Source organism: Heterodontus francisci, chromosome 8, assembly GCF_036365525.1.
Source record: "Heterodontus francisci isolate sHetFra1 chromosome 8, sHetFra1.hap1, whole genome shotgun sequence".
Classification (NCBI taxonomy): Eukaryota; Metazoa; Chordata; class Chondrichthyes; order Heterodontiformes; family Heterodontidae; genus Heterodontus; species Heterodontus francisci.
The window spans coordinates 68,429,279-68,450,009 of NC_090378.1; the positions used below are offsets into that span (position 1 = coordinate 68,429,279).

Here is a 20,731-nt window from a genome sequence, read left to right on the forward strand (position 1 = left end):
GTCACTCACGGCAGAATACCAAGCCTCTGACCTGCTCATGTAGCCATAATATTTATATGGCTAGTCCAGTTAAGTTTCTGCTCAATGGTGACCCCCAGGATGTTGATGGTGGGGAATTCAGTGATGGTAATACCATTGAATGTCAAGGGTTAGACTCTTGTTGTTGGTGATGGCTACCTGGCACCTGTGTGACACAAATGTTACTTGCCACTTATCAGCCCATGCCTGAATGTTGTCTAGGTCTTGCTTCATGCAGGCATGGACTGCTTCATTATCTGAGGAGTTGCAGATGGAACTGAATACTATGAATCATCAGCGAATATCTCCATTTCTGTCCTTATGTTGGAGGGAAGGTCATTGATGAAGTGGCTGAAGAGGTTGGGCCTAGGATATTTCCCTGAGGAATTCCTGCATCGATATCTTGGGGCTAGATGATTGGCCTCTAACAACCACAGCCATGTTCCTTTGTGCTAGGACTCCAGCTATTAGAGAGTATTCCTCTGTTTCCCAATGACTTCAATTTTACTAGGGCTCTTTGATGCCACACTCGGTCAAATGCTGCCTTGATATCAAGGGCAGTCACTCTCGCCTCACCTCTAGAATTCAGCTCTTTTGTCCATGTTTGGACCAAGGCTGTAATGAAGTCTGGAGCCAAGTGGTCTTGGATGAACCCAAACTGAGCATTGGTGAGCATGTTACTGGTGAGTAAGTGCTGCTTGATAGCACTGTCATCAACACTTCCATCACCTTGCTGATAACTGAGAGCAGATTGATGGGCTGATAAATGCTGAATTGGACTTTTCCTGCTTTTTGTTGGCAGAAACTTTCCACCTTATCAGGTAGATACAAATATTGTAGCTGTACTGGAATAGCTTGGCTAGAGGCACGGCTAGTCCTGCAGAATAAGTCTTCTGTACTACATCCAGGATTTGTTGGGGCCCCTAGCCTTTGCTAATGTTGGTCCTCTAGAGAGTGAGTCTGAGGAACTGATAATGGAAAGCAAGGAAACGGCGGAGGCATTGAACAGGTATTTTGTGTCTATTTTCACTGTAGAAGACTTAGAAAACCTGCCAAAGATACTTGAAAATCAAGAGGTGAAAGGGAGGGAGGAACATAAAACAATTACCATCACCAGGGAAAAAATGCTGGGAAAACTATTACACCTAAAGGCTGACAAATAGCCTACATCCTCGGGTCTTAAAAGAAGTGGCTGCAGAGATAGTAGAGGCTTTAGTTATAATCTTACAAAATTCCTTAGATTCTGGAAGGGTTCCACCGGATTGGAAAATAGCAAATGTAATAGCTTCACTCAAGAAAGAAGGGAGACAGGAAACATCATGCATTTCATCCTATGTTATAGCTGCATGCACAGCTCTGATGAAAGATCATCAGTCTGAAATGTTAACTTTGTTTCTATCTCGACAGATGCTACCAAACCTGTCGACTAGTTCCAGCATTTCTGGTTTTATATCTGGTACTGGTCCTGGCATGCTCTTCTACAATCTTCATTGAACTGGGCTTGGTCCCCTAGCTTGATGGTAATGGTAGAGTGAAGGTTATGCCAGGCCATGAGTTTACCGCTTGTGGTAGAATACAATTTTGCTACTGGCAATGTTCACCAGCTCGGCGGGAGGGTGGGACAGAAATTGAGGCCAGTTAAAGCAGTTTAAAAGTTTGAGAGTTTGTCAAGATTGGATGTTGAAATTTTTAAAGGAGCTCACAGATCAGATCAGAAACAGATCAGCTGAAGGGAGGTAGGTAGAGTGGGGAGCCAGTCATGGCTGCCCCAGAGCACCCCAGCCCCATAAGAGAGTCAGTGGGGCAGAAGGGACTCAGCACTTGGTAAAGGGTGCTCTTGATGCTGCACAGGTGGTAAGGAGAGTGGGCACTCAGTGCCTGAGCATTAAAATCAGTCAGCACCCCCAGGCATTTTGGGGGAGAAGAGCAGGTGGCAAGGCTACCCAGAAGGAAGGCGCCAGCTGGCAATGGAGGCATGACTGTCAGATTTTGGGCCCGGTTACAATGAAGGGTAACACCCCGTGCAGAAAAGGTGGAATCCTGGGCACCAGGAGGGCATGGGAGAGGAAAGAGGGGCAGGAAGGCAATGGAGGCCAACCCTCAACACAGGATCTACCATCGAAGATGGAGCTACCTTGAGATTACCGAGACCAAGTGCCGCTGGTCACCACGTCCTGCCAGTGGCTATCAAAGTCACTGTGACCTTGAACATCTTCACTCTGGGTCCTTCCAAGGATCAGCTGCAAACCTTAGTGGCATCTCCTGAATGGCTGCACACCACTGCATCTCGCTGGTCACTGATGACCTCTTTGCCAGATCTGTACAGTATATTCATTTCACGACAGGCATGGCCTTGCAGGGACAGAGGGCACTTGGTTTTGCCTCCATTGCTGGACTCCACCAGGTGCAGGGTATCATCAATTGCACCCATGTGGCCATCAAAGCACCCAGCGACTGGCCAATGTGATCCATCAATAGGAAGGACTTCCACTCCCTCAACATCCAGCTGGTCAGCGACCATAACAAGAACTTCCTCCATGTGTGCACTTGCTTTCCAAAGTGTGGTTGGAGTGAATCAAAGAATGGATCCTGGGGGACAAGGGATATCCTTTGAAGAGATGGCTACTGATACCTCTACAGGAGCCCCACATAGAGACACAGAGGTGATACAACCAAAGCCACCTGCTCAGTAGGAGAACAACAACAACTTAGATTTATGTAGTGCCTTTAACGTAATAAAACGTTCCAAGGCGCATTATAACACAAAGTATGGCACCAAGCCACCAAAGGAAATATTAGGTCAGATGACCAAAGGTTTGGTCAAAGAGGTATTTTAAGGAGTGTCTTAAAGCAGGAAAGCGAAGCGGAGAGGTGTAAAGAAGGTAGAATTGTAGAATGGCTACGGCACAGACAGAGGCCATTTGTCCTGTCGTGTCTGTGCCAGCTCTCTGCAAGAGCAATTCATCTAGTCCCACTCCCCGGCCTTTTCCCAGTAGCCCTGCAATTTTTTTCTGATAATTATCGAGTTCTCTTTTGAAGGCCTAGACTGAATCTGCCTACCGATCCTTTGGCCATTGGGAACAGTTTCTCCCTATCCAGATCCCTCATGATTTTGAACACCTCTATCAAATCTGCTCTTAATCTTCTCTTCTCCAAGAGAAACAGACCCAGCTTCTCCAACCTATCCACATAATTGAAGTTCATCTTCCCTGAAACCATCCTCGTGAATTCTTTCTGCACCCTCTCTAATGCCTTAATGCTTGGGGCCTAGGGAACTGAAGGTGCGGCCACAATCATGGAGCGGTTAAAATCAGGGATGCAAAAGAGGCCAGAGTTAGATGAGTGCAGATATCTTGGAGGGTTGTGGGGCTGGAGGAGATAACAGAGATAGGTAGGGGTGAGACCATGGAGGGATTTGAAAACAAGGATGCAAATTTTAAAATCAAAATGTTGCTTGACTGGGAACCAATGTAGGTTCACAAGCTGAGGGGTGATAGGGGAACAGGACTTGGTGTGAGTTAAGACACAGGCAGCAGCGTTTTGGATGGCGGCCTCAAAAATAAGGAGAGTAGAATGTAGGAGATCAGCCAGGAGTGCATTCAATAGTCAAGTCTAGAGGTAATGAAGGCATGAATGAGGGTTTCAGCAACAGATAAACTGAGACAGGAACGAAGTTGGGCGATGTTACGAGGTGGAAATAGGCATAAATGTGAAGTCGAAAGCTCAAATCGGGCACAAATGTGACTCTAAGGTTGCAAACAGACCGGCTTAATCTCAAACTTTTGCCAGGGAGAGGGATGGAGTCAGCAGCAGGGGAACGGACTTTGGAGCAGCAACCAAAAACAATAGCTTCAATCTTTCCAATATTTAATTGGAGGAAATGTCTGCTCATCCTGTACTGGAAGTCAGATAAGCAGTTCAATAACTTAGCAACAATGGAGAAATCGAGAGAAGTGGTGGTGAGGTAGAGTTGAATGTCGTCAGCATACATGTAAAACTAACGCTGTGCTTTCAGATGATGTTTCCGAGGGGCAGCATGTAGATGAGAAATAGGAGGGGGGCCAAGGATAGATCCTTGGGGGACACCAGAGGTAATGGTACAGGAGCAGGGAGAGAAACTTGCAAGTGAATCTCTGGCTACGATTAGATAGATAAGATTGGAGCCAGCTGAGAGCAAACACATTCAGCTGGACGACAGTGGAGAGGCGTTGGAGAAGGATGGTGTGGTTAACCGTGTCAATGCTGCAGACAGGTCGAGAAGGAGGAGGAAAGTCTACCTTTTTGACAGTCACATAGGAAGTCATTTGTGACTTTGATAAGAGCTGTTTCGGTACTGTGACAGGGCGGAAATATGATTGGAGGGATTCAAGCATGAAATCCCGGGAAAGTTGGTAACGGATGTGGTCAAGGACTTTGGAGAGGTTAGAGATGGGACAGTATTTTGCAAAGGCGGTGGAGGTAAGGATTAGTTTTTGAGGACGGCGTGTTGATGGTGGATTTAAAGGAGAGAGGGACAACACCAGAAGAGAGAGAACCATTAACAATATCAGCTAACGTGGGGATCAGGGGGGAAGTTGGGTGATCAGCAGCTTAGTAGGAATAGGATCAAGGGAACAGGAGGTGGGTGTCATGGACAAGATGACTTCAGAGAAGACATGCGGGAAGATAGGGGAGAAACCTGTGAAATATGTGAGTTCATAGCTAGGCCGGGGGGAGCATTAGAGCAAATTTGGCCAGGTGGGCTAGTGGAAAGGAGAGATGCAGCAGAAGCAGCTGATCGAATGGTCTCAATCTTAGTGACAAAGAAGTCCACGAGCTCCTTGCACTTATTATTGGAGGTGAGAGTGGACCGGACATGGGAGAGGGGTTTAAGAAGACGGTTTGCAGTAGAGAAAAGAAGCCAGGGGAAATTGTGGCATTCCAAGATGATCCTGGAATAGTAAGCAGTTTTAGCAGACAAGAGCAGGACCCAATAGTGTTTTAAGTGGTTCAGCCAGGTCTGGTGATGGATGGCTAAACCAGTTGTTTGCCTTATCCTTTTAAGTCTGCATCCCTTGAACTTCAGCGGAGATGCAGGCTGTACCAGGGTGAACGGCCAGGGTGAGAGAGACTGATCTTTTTATTGGAGACCAGGGCATGAAAGGGGAGGGTGCGGTTGAGCAAATCAGTAGCTGCAGAAATGTTGTTGTGAACTGAGGGCCAAAGGCTAGCTAGTTGAACTTTTGAAAGTGCAGTTGTAAGTGAATAGGGGATTTTTTTTTTTATCCAGGGATGGGTACAGATTCAGGTAGATTTGGGGAATGGAAGGAGGATGTGGATGGAGAGTGATACAAGGAAGTGATCAGAGATGGCCTTATCTGTAACTGATAAGATGTGACTCGCAAGATACATGAGATGGCAAGGTCAAGAGGATGGCCATGAATATGTGTTAGGGAGTTTATGTCCAGGGAGAGATTTAGGGAGGATATGAGGGCAGTGAATTCAGAGGAAGAGAACATGATGAGATGGAGATTGAAATCATCGAGGATGAGAAGTCATTCAGTGCAGAAGCTGAGGGAGGAAAGCAATGAAGATATCGGTGATAACATTTTTATCATACTTGGGAGGGTAGTAGAGAATGATGATTTTGAAAGAGAAGTGAGAGTGATGGAACAAGGTGAGATGCTCAAAGGAGGAGAAAGTGCCAGAGGAATAGAGGGTCAGGCCAAGATGTGATCTGATGATAAGCGCTGCCACCACCGTGATAGTCTTGTGGGGCAAGTGGTGAAAGATGTAGCCAGCACAATCGTTGAGCAGGCCATTAGGCTTCTGAAGATGCAATTCTGGTGCCTGAACCAGTCGGATGGTGTCCTCCAAAGCCTCCTGCAAGGGTCTCTATCATTATGGTGGTCTGCTGCACTGTCCATAACACGACCCTCCAGAGAGGTGTGGACTTTGAGGATGGTGAGGCCCTGGAAGTAGACAGTTCATCGGGGGAGGAGCTTGAGCAGAAGGTGAGAGTGGAGGAGAAAGATGAGGCAGAGGGAAATGATGCTGAACAGAGCAGTGTGCTTTCTGCACGACGAGGTGGCCTCCTCCCGCCACACTCCGGGAAGAGGACCTCTCTCTTCTCCCTCACAGCCTCCAGCATTGATCCAGGTCAGCATCGATGAAGTGAAGGACTGCCCTCGTCCAGGTGACAGGCTTCCGACTCCACTGTGACATCTCACTTCCCTCTGGTGCAGTGAAAGACTGTGGCACAAACGGCAAAGCTCTCCCTCAGATCAACCAGCAGCCACAGTGATGGCTGCTGTGGGAGTCTAAATGAGTCCCACACTACATCTGACCTGCCTCCGTTTCCACCCCCACTGGGTCTAAGTGGACAGGGATCTGGTCTCCATACCAAGGGCTTCCACATGCAAAAATCAACTTTAATCAGTTTTCCACCAGAGTCAGTTTCTGACCTGAAAACAAACCCAGCTCCTGTTTCCCACCTCCATGGCAAAAATTCAGCCCAATGTTTCAGGTCGATGACCTTTTGTCAGAATCAAAAAAAGTTAGAGATGAACAGGTTTTAAGCAAGTACAGAGGAAGGAAAAGGGTATGGGTGGGGGGAGGAACAAAAGAGTAGGTTTGTGATAGGGTGGTAGGCATGAGGGATTCAATGACAAAAGGGATGAAGCCATGATGTTGAGATTAGTGCCATTTCCTGCTCTTGCCCCAAACTGGAAAATTTCATTTATTTTGCTTCCAATTTCGACCCTTCCTTTGCTTTCACATGGGCCATTTTCAACTCTTCCCTTTCCTCCCTTCTTCGAGTTCACTGTTCCAACTTGTGAGGATAGGCTCCTGCAGTCACCTTGACTACACTTTGCCCCACCCCACATCCTGTAAGGGCTCTACTTCATTCCCTAATTTCACTGTCTCTGTCACATTTGTTTTGATGATTCCACCTTCCATACGAGTACTTCCGATATGTCTTTCTTTTTCCTCAACCAAGGACTCCCCTTCACTGAGGTTGACAGGGCCTTGACTATGTCTGTTCCATTTCTCGCACTTCTGCTCTCACCCCTTCCGCTCCCTCCTAGGACCACGGAAGGGTTCCCCTTGCCATCACCATCCACCCCACCAGCCTCCACATTCAACAGATCATCCTCTGCCATTTCCACCACTTCCAGCTACTATCAAACACATCTTACCCTCCCTCCCCTTTCAGAATTCTGAAGGGACTGTTCCCCCTCCAAAACCTTGGGCTATTCCTCCATTACCGTGAACAACCCTTCCCCTTCCTATGGCACCTTTCCATGAAAGTGCAGGAGCTGCAACACCTGCCCTTTTTCTTCCTCCCTTCTTCCTGCTAGGGTCACAAACACTCCTTCCAGGTGAAAAACGATTTACTTGTACTTTCAATTTATATCCAGTATTTATTTCTCACAATATGATTCCTTCTATGTTGGGGAGTCTAAGCACAGATTGGGTGACTGCTTTGCGGAACACATCCGTTCAGTCCGCAAGTGTGTGACCTAGAGCTTCTGGTTGCCTGCAGATTTTTAATTTTCCACCCTGCTCCCACTCTGACCTCTCTGTCCTCAGCCTCCTACACTGTACCAAAGAAGATCAATGTAAGCTTGAAGAATAGCACCTCATTGTTTAATTAGGCATTTTACAGCAATCCTGAATCAACATTGACTTCAGCAATTTCAGATCATAACCACTGCCTCCAATTTTCAGACAGCAGCTGTTGATGATGATTCTGTTTTTCCCATTTACTCCTCCTCTAGACCAATCTTTTGTTTATTTACTTATCCCCTTACCATCTTTTGCCTTGCACCATCATCCCTTTTGTCATTTAATCTCTCCGGCCTTCCACTCTATCACATACCTCCCCTTTTGTTCTTTCCCCATTCCCACTTTCCTTGCCTCTGTTCTTGCTAAAAACATTTTTCATCTCTTAACTTTTTCCAGATCTGTCGACAGGTCATTGACCTGGAATGTTGACTCTATTTCTCTTTCCTGTCATGGTCTTGATTTTTTTCTCCTCGGAAATATTGTGTGTGCCTTAAAGATTGTAAAAAGATCAGTGTACCTTTAAGACAGAAAGTTCCAGAGACCAGTCTGCCAGAGTGCATTCTGGTTGCTAAGCAACAGCAGCAAGAGAGAGGTCACATGATTCAATGTTGCAGTTTGACTTTTGAAAACTAGCTGGTTTGAGCAGAGAGAGATCTGCTACGATTTGAACTGAAGGAGCTGTGTTTTCTCTCTCAAGATTCTACCAAGCAGCAAGCCAAATTGATTCTCTAAGAAATTTTAAAAAAGATTTTCTTTCTTAACAAAGTATTGGTATTGCTATGTTCATCACTGAAGGGACAGTTAATGCTACAACAGCCGAACTGCTAAATTGCTATCATTGAGGGACCTTTTTTTTTCCATCGGACTACTGTGAAGACTTCAATCGACCTTGGACTGTTTCTACATTGGAAGAATCCATTCGTCAGGAACGTAACTTGCAAAGACTATTTTAGTTTTTCAGTCAGCTAATTAAAAACTGAATTACTGTTAATTTTAGTATACATATACAAATGCAGGAGTTAGATTTTTAAATCAGAAGTTACAAGGTCTTTAGATATAGGTTTATCTTAGTATTTAAGATTTTAGTTTTTTTAAATAAATACTTAATTTGTTGTTGTCTAAAGATACCTGGTTTGGTCCACATCATTCAGGGTTACTAGAGAGGTCAATTTGGCTGCTTTTTCTGATCTGGAAAGCTTAAAGAAATATGCTGTGACCTTTAGAGCGATGGGACTGAACTAACAGTGTGTTGCTTCCACCACGATCAGAATCATATAGTTTAATTGGGGGGCTTTGTCCTGTGTGGTTGTAACACTCCAAAGATGCTGTCTAACCTATTGAGTATTTCCAGCATTTTCTGTTTTGAATTTATCCATTTAGCATGATGGTAAAATTGCACAACGTGATGGAGGCTGTCCTTAGTGTGTAGATGGGACTTAGTGTGTGGAGGACTGTGCCCTCCTAACAATACTGTCATGACAGGTGCATCTGTGACAGATTTGTAAAGATAAGGTTAATTAGGTGTTTTTATTGTGTAAGTTTTCTCAGCACATGCTGCAAGTCCATTCTAAAACTATATCCTTCAGAACTCAGCCAGCTTGGTCAATAGAGGTGCTAACGAGCAATTTTTAGCAATGGACATTGAAGTCCCCCACCCTGATTACATTCTGTGCCCTTGCTAACCCCATTGCTTCTTCCAATTGATATTCAATATGGATGAGTGCTGATTCATCAGCTGAGGGAGGGCATTCGGTTATTGTAATAAGCAGAAGGTTTCCTTGACCATGTTTGACCTGTTTCCATGAGACCTCATGGGGTCAAGAGTTAATGTTGAGTGTTCCTGACTGTACACCGCTGTTCCGCCACCTCTGGTAGAACATACCCAGGAACGGTGATGAAGGAGTCTGGGATGTTGCCTGAGGGGTCTGATTCTGTGGGTATGGCTATATCAGGCTGTTGCTTGACTAGTCAGTGGGACAGATCTCCCAATTTTGGCACATCCCCAGATATTAATGTGGAGGGCTTTGCAGCATTAACTGGGCTGGATGTATCTTTTTGCCTGGTGTCTAGGTTGATGCCAATAGTCTGTCCCATTTTATTATAGCAGTTAGATACAACTGAGTGGCTTGCTCGATCATTTCAGAAGGCAATTAAGAGTCAACCACATTGCTGTGGGTCTGTATTCACATATAGGTCAGACAGTGTAAAGATGCCAAATTTCCTTCTTTAAAGGACATTAATGAACTAGTTCGGATTTTGCAACAATCCGGTAGTTTCATGGGCAGCAGTAGTGATATGAGCTGTTTACTGCAAATGTATTTAATGAACTTAGTTTAAATTCCCCAGTTGCATGTTGAAATTGAGCTCAAGTCTCTGGATCAATAGTCCAGCCCTCTGGATTACTAGCCCAGTAACATAACCACTAAGCTACCATTCCCTGATCATTTAATATTCTTTTTTGTTGTACAGATTTAATGAGGATAAAACGAACAGGAATACAGACATCTAGGAAAGTGACAACTGATAAAGAAAAGAAGAGTGAGGCATCCATTTCTCGCCAAGCACCAGGAATGTGTTTTGCCTTCCACCCAAAGGTATGTTCAATGAAATCCACATTTGTGTTGCCAGTTGCCTGAACTATCCTTTTTGGTTGCTTAAGGAATTGTATTAGTTGTTTCTATGCAAGACTGCAAATTATGAAATTTTAGTATCCTTTCTTGCTTGTTTAGAGAAATCAGCCACAATTCCTGTTCCTTATCACTGTTAATTGAATCCAACTGCAAATTGAATGTGAGTGCAGACATCGGAAGAGGACAGGAAAGGGTTCAGCTGATAATTTTCAACTTGCAATATCCAGCTATCATTCAATATCAAGTATTACAGATGGATAGCCATTTGGCTGATATTGTAGAACTGCCAGTGTCTGTGGTACAGTACCCTAGTACTAGTCAGTGCCTTCAGAAGAGGAGTGGAAAAAATTTAAAGGGTCTGTGTCTGTGAACAATAGAACGTAAGAAAAGAAATATGTATCTGTTTTATATCATGTGTCCCCTAACTTACTGTGTGTATTGTTTGAGGCTAATTTCTTTTCACCCAAGAAGTATTTAAATACTTTGTGTGCATAGGAGCCAAAATGATTTTCAGGTAGCAACAGAAAACTGGCATACCCTGAGCAGATGGAGCAGATGTTCCCTGCCCTCTTTCCACCCATAAAACTTGCATTTGAAGTAGGAACAGTCACATATAGGTCCAAGCACATATAGGCAGCTGTATTATGATGCCATGCAAATGCGAGAAATAGTTGTACAATGCATTTCCTGGCTAACGCTGGGCACATGGGACACCAGTGCATCCCTGGAGTGCAACATCATCAAGGGCCTCAGAAATGGTTTAGGTTTTAAATATCTTGTTTCTTTACAGCAATCGATTGCAGGGCAATGGACAAATGACAAATGGTTAACTTGAAACCTTGGCAACATATATTATTTTTTAATCTTCAACTGGCACTGTGGTGAGGCACTGCAGCAATTTTCTCCATTTGAGGTGGATGCCTCAGTTGTGCTACAAATGTGAAGGAAGACCAATGCTATCTCCCATCCAGCCAATGCTCTCTCCCCTCTGGCCAATGTTATCTCCCCTCTGACCAAAGCTACCTCCCCTCCAGCCAATGCTACCTCCCTTTCAACCAACAATTATCCACATCTTGGCGAACAGTCACTCCCCCCAGCCAACAATCACCCAGCCCCTGGCCTTAGGTCTGATTACCCACTCTTCCTCACCTACCTGAAAGCCTCCATGACACCAACATTATTAACTTAACCTTCTCTTTTCAATCCCACCTAACACCAGGAAGTGAGATGAGGTCATGCAGAGTTCCTGACCCAATATACTTATAGTAGCAGTCTAGAATCAGAAGGAATTTGGAGTTGTGGTCACTAGTCGCCTGGTCATAAATGACAGAGTGATGTGATAGCTAATATTTTTAGTAATTTGTCATTTAAATCCCCCTTTATAAAATAAATTTTAAAATCTCTTATTAGCACAATTGTGCTGAGCATTATCATGCTATTCCCCACAGGTACTGTTCCATTCAATTCCCAGTCTGAGCCATTTCAAAGTCACAAGCAGGTGCTGTGTCATCTCCCAACTTGAGGAAGGGAAAGTTAGAGGGGAAAGTTAGAGGGAAAAGTTATGTCTGTGCCATTTCCTGGCATCTCCCTATGGCTGGATGCAGGAGTTATTGTTTACACCCCAAAGAGGAAGTATTAGACCTAATGAACAAAAATTGAAAAAATACACCATTTTGCTGTCACGAAATACATAGCTGCCAGTTTCTGAGTGCATTATTTAAGCACTTGGCCCAGAATTCACAATATCTTGCTAACAGTTGATGTGTGGTGTGCAGAAATCAGGAAAGGGGAGATAAAAAATAACTTGTGTAGAGAGATACAGCACTGAAACAGGCCCTTCAGCCCACCGAGTCCGTGCCGACCATCAACCACCCATTTTTATACTAATCCTACACTAATTCCATATTCCTACCACATCCCCACCTGTCCCTATATATTTCCCTACCACCTACCTATACTAGGGGCAATTTATAATGGCCAATTTACCTATCAACCTGCAAGTCTTTGGCATGTGGGAGGAAACCCACGCAAACACAGGGAGAACTTGCAAACTCCACACAGGCAGTACCCAGAATTGAACCCGGGTCGCTGGAGCTGTGAGGCTACGGTGCTAACCACTGCGCCACTGTGTTATAACAATAAAAAGGATGTAATAACATTTATAAAGCATCCTTAATGTAAAAGACTTCCCAAATAGCTCTAATGAAAATGGATATCAAGCCAGGGAGGAAGAGATTTGAAAGGATGACTGGCCGCTTAGGCATGTATTTTCAGAAGGGTTTTATCAGGGGAAAGAGAGGTTCAGAGGTAGAGATGTTTGGGCATGGAGTAACAAAGTATAGGACTGAGACAACAGAAGACTCTGCCCCAAATCATGAGTTGGAGGGGGATATGAAGAAGGGTGTGGTCAGAGGAACAGAGTATTTGGGAAGGGATAAAGGGTTGGCAGGAATTGCTGTAATCAAGTGGAATGGGCCATGGAGAAATTTATATATGAGAACAAGGATTTTGAATTGAATTCATTGGGGATGTGGAGCCAGTGTAGGTCAGTAAAGAGGGGTGATGATGAGGGGATAATGGGTAAATGTTGCAGTATATGTGTCGCAGAGTTTTGGACAACTTAGAGTTTATGCATGGTGGAGATTGGAAGGAAATCATCAGAATAGCTGAGTCTAGAAGTGACCGAGGGTTTCAATAGCACATAGGGATGGAAGCAGACATTGTTGTGGAGGTGGAAGTATGTGGTCTCTACTTGTGTTAATTCCTATCCAGGACATTTTCAGCCCCAGGAACAACTCAAAGCTGACACTTGAGCAATTAAGTTTTTCTGTCTTTTGAGCTAATGCACATGCTGCATTATATAATTTGTATTAATCTGGAGAGTAATCTGGTTTAACATAAATAAACACATAAACTTGCAGTTAGATTCATTTTTTTAAAAGGGCCTGACATGTTTCAATTAAAGGTGAATGTGCAAATTTGCTCATGTTTCCCTTTGAACCTGCACTTTGTTAATACTACTCCTAATGAAGATGGTCTCAACATAGCACAGTTGGCAGAGGTTCAACACAGAGCAGAAAACATTTTATGTAGGGACTTGGCTGGTTCAGTGCCCACAGCACCAAGAGAGTACTAGCAAATCTCATTTTATGAGTCATGTTGGAGAAGAAGCAATTTAAGGAAAAGCACTGGAACCCAAACTGTGAGGGTAAGGAGTCTATAGGGGAAATTCAACACATGGCTGCCTGTTTTGCACCTCATAAAGGAAGCTGTAGATAAATTGTGCCATCTACTGGAATCAGATTGACACTAATGAGCAACAGCAGTGCTGCGCTCCCAATAATGGTAAAGGTGACGGTGACACTCAACATTTTTTTCCAAATATCTGTGAGGCATCGAAGATGTATCCATTTTCAATTTATTAGAAATTCAGTACTAAATCTTTCCATTTAATTTAGTGTCACACCTAGCAGGGCTACAATTTTAAATGGTTCATGTTGACTACTTAATTGTACAAACTCAACTTGCATATTACTCATGCTGTGTATAATTTCCCTGCCAGTGACCTCCATTATGCCTGTCCAGAATGGGTCGGAGGTTTCAATTGCTTCTTGCACCTTTGTTTTCTTCTGTGAAAAGGAGCCTTTTTCTTCAAGAGGAACGTGAATTTAAAGGGAGGATATATTGTGCAATGTATTTCTTACAGAAATACGGGGCTGGAGTTTGTGCTGGAGGTGGGGCTCCTGGTGCCAAGCCGAAAAGGAGGGGGGATGCCTGCCTCTGCCTTTATGTGCCCACCTGGAGCGATCCTCTGGTCCTTTTGAATCAAAGTTTTAGGAGGCGGGATCCCCATCCCTTTAAAAACTTTAAAAGGACGGGGATCATGCCTTCAAGAGTTGCCGGCCAATCAGAGGGCCAGCAGCTTAGCAGTATTGGCAGCATCACTGGGAACGATGGCCACTGCCAGTACTGCAGAGGCCTCGGACCCAGGCCCAGCTGTGGAACCCCAGGACAGAGGTAGGTGAGGTGGGGTCGCCCAGGTGAGAGGTCGTGGGGGGTGGTCATGCAGTCCAGGGGGAGAGGGTTCCCAGGGTTGTTATCGGTGTGGGTCCTCTGTGGGCCGCAGATTGCCCACGAAGGAGGGACCACCCCCCAAGTCCACAGAAGGGTGCCAAGTTTTACAAAGCATCCTCCCTGTGTGGCAGAGACCCCCGCCCCCCCCCCCCCCCCACCCCCACACTGCTGATAAGATCCCAGCGGTGGTAGAAAGAGGCCCTTAATTGGCCATTAATAGGCCACTTAAGGGCATCAATTGACCTCTGGGCGGGAAGGCCATCGTCGGCCTATCCCGTCCCTGGGAAGATCGCTGGGCAATGGGGAGGTGACAGGCCCTCCACCCCGCTGCCCCCACCACCTGTTACAATACTTCGTGCCCCTGCTTCTGACCCTGCCTCAGGGGGCCTCACAAAATCCCGACCACAGTATATGACCTTCTGCATATCTCGCCTGAATGCAACGCACACTGGCCACAGAATGTTTGGATGCTGATTGAGTATGTTTGATTTGTCACCTGTATGTCTGAATACTGGCAGTCTTTAGTCTTTCACACTTGCATCTTTTTAAGTTAGCTTTTTAGGCTTTGTTATTAACTCTCAACTATCTTCATATTTATCTTTTATCTTACAATTCCAGCAGGTCAGTAGGTCAATTTGGGTTAAGTATACTGAACTACTCAAAGTAACCCACTTGGTAGCTGTAAATTGCTTTGATTATCAATCTCCATACATGAATTCCTTCATTATATTAAGGTAATTTTGATTACTCACCTTTCACTTTTCTGACCTCACTTTTTTATCCAGAAAGCCCTCAGCCTTTTCTGAGTAACTGGCTCCCTTTCCTAGCCATGTATAGAGAATGACCATATGCGCCTCCTGTTTGATCCTCTGGTTATTGGTGGCTTACCCTGCTGCACTGCACAGAACACTCTTTGTCCTGAAACTATTAATTATAAGCAATAAATTTTTTGTTTGAAATTAAGTCTTGTGCTGTCTGCGTTGTCTCACCATTTCACCACAAAATCACACATTCCATGACTGAATTAGCCTACTATCTTTATGAGCCCGTTATCTTAGGGGAGGCAGTGGTGCAGTAGTAATGTCACTAGACTAGTAATCCAGAGCCCAACCTAATACTCTGGGGACATGGGTTCAAATCCCACCACAGCAGATGGTGAAATTTGAATTTAATTAACATAACTGGAATTAAAAAGCTAGTCTAATAATGTCAATTGTTGTAAAAACACATCTGGTTCACAAATGTCCTTACCTGGTCTGGCCTACCTGTGACTCCAGACCCACAGCAATGTGGTTGACTCATAAAATGCTCTCTGAAATGGCCGAGCAAGCCACTCAGGTCAAAGGCAATTTAAGGATGGGCAATAAATGCTGGCCTAGCCAGCGACACCCACATCCCACAAACAAATTAAAAAGAAGAGTTAAGTGCCTGTGATTTTCAGTTGATTTTTACATTACCATTCAGACTCCTCTGATGCATAGAGAGGGCTGAATTTAATGAGGCGGCCTGGAAATGGGTATTGTTCCTGTCCGTAATGTGACTGGCTGCCCCACTGCGATTCGACGATGGGCAGCCATTTTGCATATGGGAGATGCGGGGCTCCCGAATCATGTGGTGGGGAAGGGATGAGAGTCACCAATTATGGCGTCAAATGACTTTGGTGCTGGTGCAAGCACCATATTCAAAAGCCTGCCAGCCCTGCATTCACCCCTGCTTTAGAATAATTGTCAGCTTGAAGGAGCTTTAAACTAATTGTGACTGGTTCCTGCAACCTCCCACCCACTGAGGAGGGCAGAAATAATCGCTGAAGCAAGACAAAGGGAGGCCAATGGTTCACTGATGCCTCCCTGCAGATTCTCCATCAGGCTGCCAGGGAAAGGTTAAATAAGAAGTTACAAGGTCTTTAGACATAAATTTATCTTAATAGTGTTTAAGATTTAGTTTATTAATAAATAGTTAATTTGTTATTGTTTAAAGATACCTATTTGATGTGTTTTATTCTGGGAGTTAATAAAGTTTTTACTTTGGCTGTTTTCGGATTGGGGGGAAAGCTTTAATAATACGCTGCAATCTGTGGAGTGATGGGACTGAGCTGACAGTGCATTGCTCCTGCCTCAGTTGTAACATATTTTTAATTGGGGGCTCGTCTCTGGGATCATATTAATTGCTCTTGTCTCTGGGATCATATTAATTGCGGTGCTCGATTATAGGGAACCAAATCCAACGCCAATTATTTTAATTATAAGGGGAGTAATAATTTGAAAGAGAAAAAATAAAAGGAACCGGTTTCTTGTTACAATAGGGTAATGGCTATATCATCAGAATGGCATTAGCAGTTGCTGCAGAGTTTCTGGGAAAGGAGAATGTGTCCCTCAGTGACTTGACAACTTTAATCAAGATTAAACAAAAAGATTTGGCAGCGAAGTTGGGGTTAGAATTGAAATTTAAAAAGCAGAGATAATTGACGTAATCGCCCAACAATTAAAAGTATTAGAAGAGGAAGAACAAGAAGACTTGCAGGGTGATAGGTTAATTGGCCATTATAAATTGCCCCTAGTATAGGTAGGTGGTAGGGAAATATAGGGATAGGTGGGGATGTGGTAGGAATATGGAATTAGGGTAGGATTAGTAAAAATGGGTGGTTGATGGTCGGCACAGACTCGGTGGGCCGAAGGGCCTGTTTCAGTGCTGTATCTCTAAAACTAAAACTAAAAACTAAAGATAGTAAGTCAGAGGGTGGTGCAGTTGAAGTGGCTAAGATTCAGTTAGAAATGGAAAAACTCAGGTTTGAACAGGAAAAAGAAATGGCAAAACTTGAGGCTGAGAAAGAATGAAAAAACTTGAACTTCGGTGAGAAAGTGAAAGAGAAGAGAGGGAATTTAGGTTAAAAGAGATGGAACTAAGACAAAGGGGCAGTCTTGAATCCAGGCAAAGTTCTGGTCAAGAAGAATCTGAATTCAGCCCAGGACCCAGCGAAAAGCTGTTTAAATTTATACAAGCTCCTGCTAAGTTTGAGGAAAGGGACGTAGAGGCATTTTTCATATCTTTTGAAAAAAATAGTCAAATGGCCAAAGGGAAGCTGGACACTGCTTATGCAAAGCAGGTTGATAGGCAGAGCTCATGAAGTTTATACCAAGCTTCCTGAAGAGGCTTCTGCAGATTATGAGATGGCAAAAAAGGCTATTCTCACTGTATATGAGTTAGTCCCTGAAACATATGGTCAGAAGTTTCGGAACTTATGGAGATTGGCTGGGCAGACATATGTAAAGTTTGAGAGGGTGAAGCAAATTAATTTGGATCGTTGGATACGGGCATTAAAGATGAAAACCACATATGAGAACCCGCGAGAATTGATTCTGTTGGAAGACTTTAAATATTCCATCCCTCCAGTAATGAGAACTCATGTAGATAACCTGAAATATTTGAAAGCTAGGCAAGCAGTGAAAATTGCTGATGATTTTGAGCATGTGAATAAGCCAAAACCTTCACCCCCATAAACCTGAGAAGGATAGAAAGTGGGAGAGTGAAAGGAAGGCAAGTAGCTGGGGACAAGAAGGAACAGCTGGAAATGCTACAGGATCAGCTCCTCAGGCTAGAAAGGAAGGTGCTGAGGGTAGAAGTGAGGCTCGCAAGCCGAAGTGTTATCATTGCCACAAAACGGGTCATCTTCATTCAGAATGCTGTAAATTGTGAGGTAAATCGATAGGACTTACTGGTGTACACAAAGCTAATGCAGAGAAAGTAGCTCTGACTAAGAGTACAGAGACCAGGTTGTAGCTTCAACGACAGCTGTAAATGAGATGCAAAACCTAAAGTGAGTGTTGAGGTTAAGAATAAGATACCCACAAGTTATAATGAATTTTTGTCAAAGAGGAAAGTAACTCCAGATCCTTTAAGTGAGGTAAGAAAACCTATCATTATACTCAGGGATACAGGAGCAACCCAAACCCTCTTGCTAGGGAAAGGTGTAACGTTTTCACCAGGGAGCACCTTGAACGCTAAAGTTTTAGTTAATGGAATTGGCGGGGACCATATATTCATACTTTTATATAAAGTATGCCTAGAGAGTGACTTAATATCTGGATGGTAACTGTAGGAATTGTCCACAGTTTGCCAGTAGAGGGAATTGATCGACTCCTAGGAAATGATTTGGCCAGATCAAAAGTATCAGTAGAGAAATGGTGTTGGGAAAATTGATGGAATTGAAGACCAATAAATCCCCAGGGCCTGATAATCGACATCCCAGAGTACTTATGGAAATGGCCCAAGGAATAGTGGATGCATTGGTGGTCATCTTCCAAGATTCTATAGACGCAGGAACAATTCCTACAGATTGGAGGGTAGCTGATGTAACCCCACTATTTAAAAGGGGAGGTAGAGAGAAAACAGGGAATTATAGACCAGTCAGCCTGACATTGGTAGTGGGGAAAATTCTAAAGTCCATTATAAAAGATTTTATAGTAGAGCACTTAGAGAACAGTGGTAGAATCAGACAGAATCCGCATGGATTTACGAAAGGGAAATCATGCTTGACAAATCTACTCGAATTCTTCGAGGATATAACTAGTCGACTTGATGAGAGGGAGCCAGTGGATGTGGTTTCCTTCGACTTTCAGTCCTACATAAGAGATTAGCGTGTAAAATTAAAGTGCATGGAATTGGGGGCAGTGTATTGCGATGGATAGAAAATTGGTTGGCAGACAGGAAACAAAGAGTATGAATAAACGGGTCTTTTTCCGAATAGCAGGCAGTGACTAGTGGGGTACCGCAGGGATCGGTGCCAGGACCCCAGCTATTCACAATATACATTAATGATTTAGATGAGGGACCTAAATGTAATATCTCCAAATTTGCAGATGACACAAAACTGGATGGGCGGGTGAGTTGTAAGGAGGATGCGGAGAGGCTTCAGGGTGATTTGGACAAGTTAAATGAGTGGGCAAATGCATGGCAGTTGCCGTATAATGTGGATAAATGTGAGGTTATTCACTTTGGTAGCAAAAACAGGAAGGCAGATTATTATCTGAACGGCTATAAACTGAGAGAGGGGAATATGCAGCGAGACCTGGGTGTTCTCGTACACCAGTCGCTGAAGGTAAGCATGCAGTTGCAACAGGTGGTAAAAAAGGCAAAAGGTACGTTGGCCTTCACAGCAAGAGGATTCGAGTACAGGAGCAGGGATGTCTTGCTGCAATTATACAGGGCTTTGGTGAGGCCACACCTGGAATATTGTGTGGAGTTTTGGTCTCCTTATGTGAGGAAGGATGTTCTTGCCATAGAGGAAGTGCAGCGAAGGTTTACCAGACTGATTCCTGGGATGGCGGGACTGATGTATGAGGAGAGCTTGAGTCGGCTAGGATTATATTCGCTGCAGTTCAGAAGAGTGAGGAGGCATCTCATAGAAACCTATAAAATTCTAACAGGACTTGACAGGGTCGATGTAGTAAGGATGTTCCTGATGGTGGGGGAGTCCAGAACCAGGGGTCATAGTCTTAGCAAACAGGGTAAACCTTTCAGGACTGAGATGAGGAGAAATTACTTCACCTGTGGTGAGCCTGTGGAATTTGCTACCACAGAAAGTAGTTGAGGCCAAAACATTGTATGTTTTCAAGAAGGAGTTAGATATAGCTTTTGGGGCGAAAAGGATCAAAGGATATGGGGAAAAAGGGGGAACAGGTTACTGAGTTGGATGATCAACCATGATCATAATGAATGGTGGAGCAGGCTCAAAGGGCCAAATGGCCTACTCCTGCTCCTATTTTCTATGTTTCTCCTACAATTACAGAGGAACCAAGTGAAGTTAGAGAAATGGAGCAATTACAGGAACAAGTTCCAGAAATATTTCCTTCGTGTATAGTCACCCGAGCAATTGTCAGAGGTAAAAGTGGCACTGCAAACAGATAGCCAAGTATCTGAAACCTTATTTGGGGATTTAGATAATCCAAATGAGATGTTTAACAGATCTTCTATAATTGCAGCACAGCAAGCTGATCCAGAGTTATACAGAATGGCACAGACAGCTCTGACAGAAGCTGAGGTGAAAAGTGTTCCAGAAGGTTATTATATGGAAAACAGGATTTTGAGGAGGAAATGGAGACTGCCTCATAGACCTGCGGACGAAGACTGGACAGCTGTTGAACCACCTGTGGTACCACCTAAATATCGCTAGGGATTATTAAGGTTCGCACATGACATTCCTTTTGCAGGACATAGTGGGATTTGGAAGACTAAATCACGTATAAGCCAACATTATTACTGGCCAGGCCTTACAAAGGATGTGAGACAATTTTGTAGGACATACCATACATGCCAAATGGTGAGAAAACCGCAATCTACCATACCAGTGATTGAGGAGCCATTTAGCAGAGTATTGGTAGACTGTGTAGTACCCTTGCCTAAAGCAAAAGTGGGACATCAATACATACTTGCTATCATGGATATGGCTACACAATTTCCAGAGG

The 20,731-nt window shown here is 44.1% G+C and overlaps 1 protein-coding gene across 3 annotated transcripts in view; it reads left to right on the forward strand.

Annotated features, from left to right (window-relative positions):
• dnai4 (dynein axonemal intermediate chain 4) overlaps nucleotides 1–20,731 on the forward strand; it is a 209,672-nt gene that overhangs the window by 170,785 nt on the left and 18,156 nt on the right. For 2 of the 3 annotated variants that reach the window (XM_068037286.1, XM_068037287.1), the window contains exon 13: nucleotides 10,036–10,160. In XM_068037286.1, the coding sequence (XP_067893387.1) occupies nucleotides 10,036–10,160 (125 nt within the window). Of the gene's footprint in view, nucleotides 1–10,035; nucleotides 10,161–20,248; nucleotides 20,325–20,731 lie in introns of those variants that run through there. The other variant, XM_068037288.1, reaches the window with a different exon arrangement.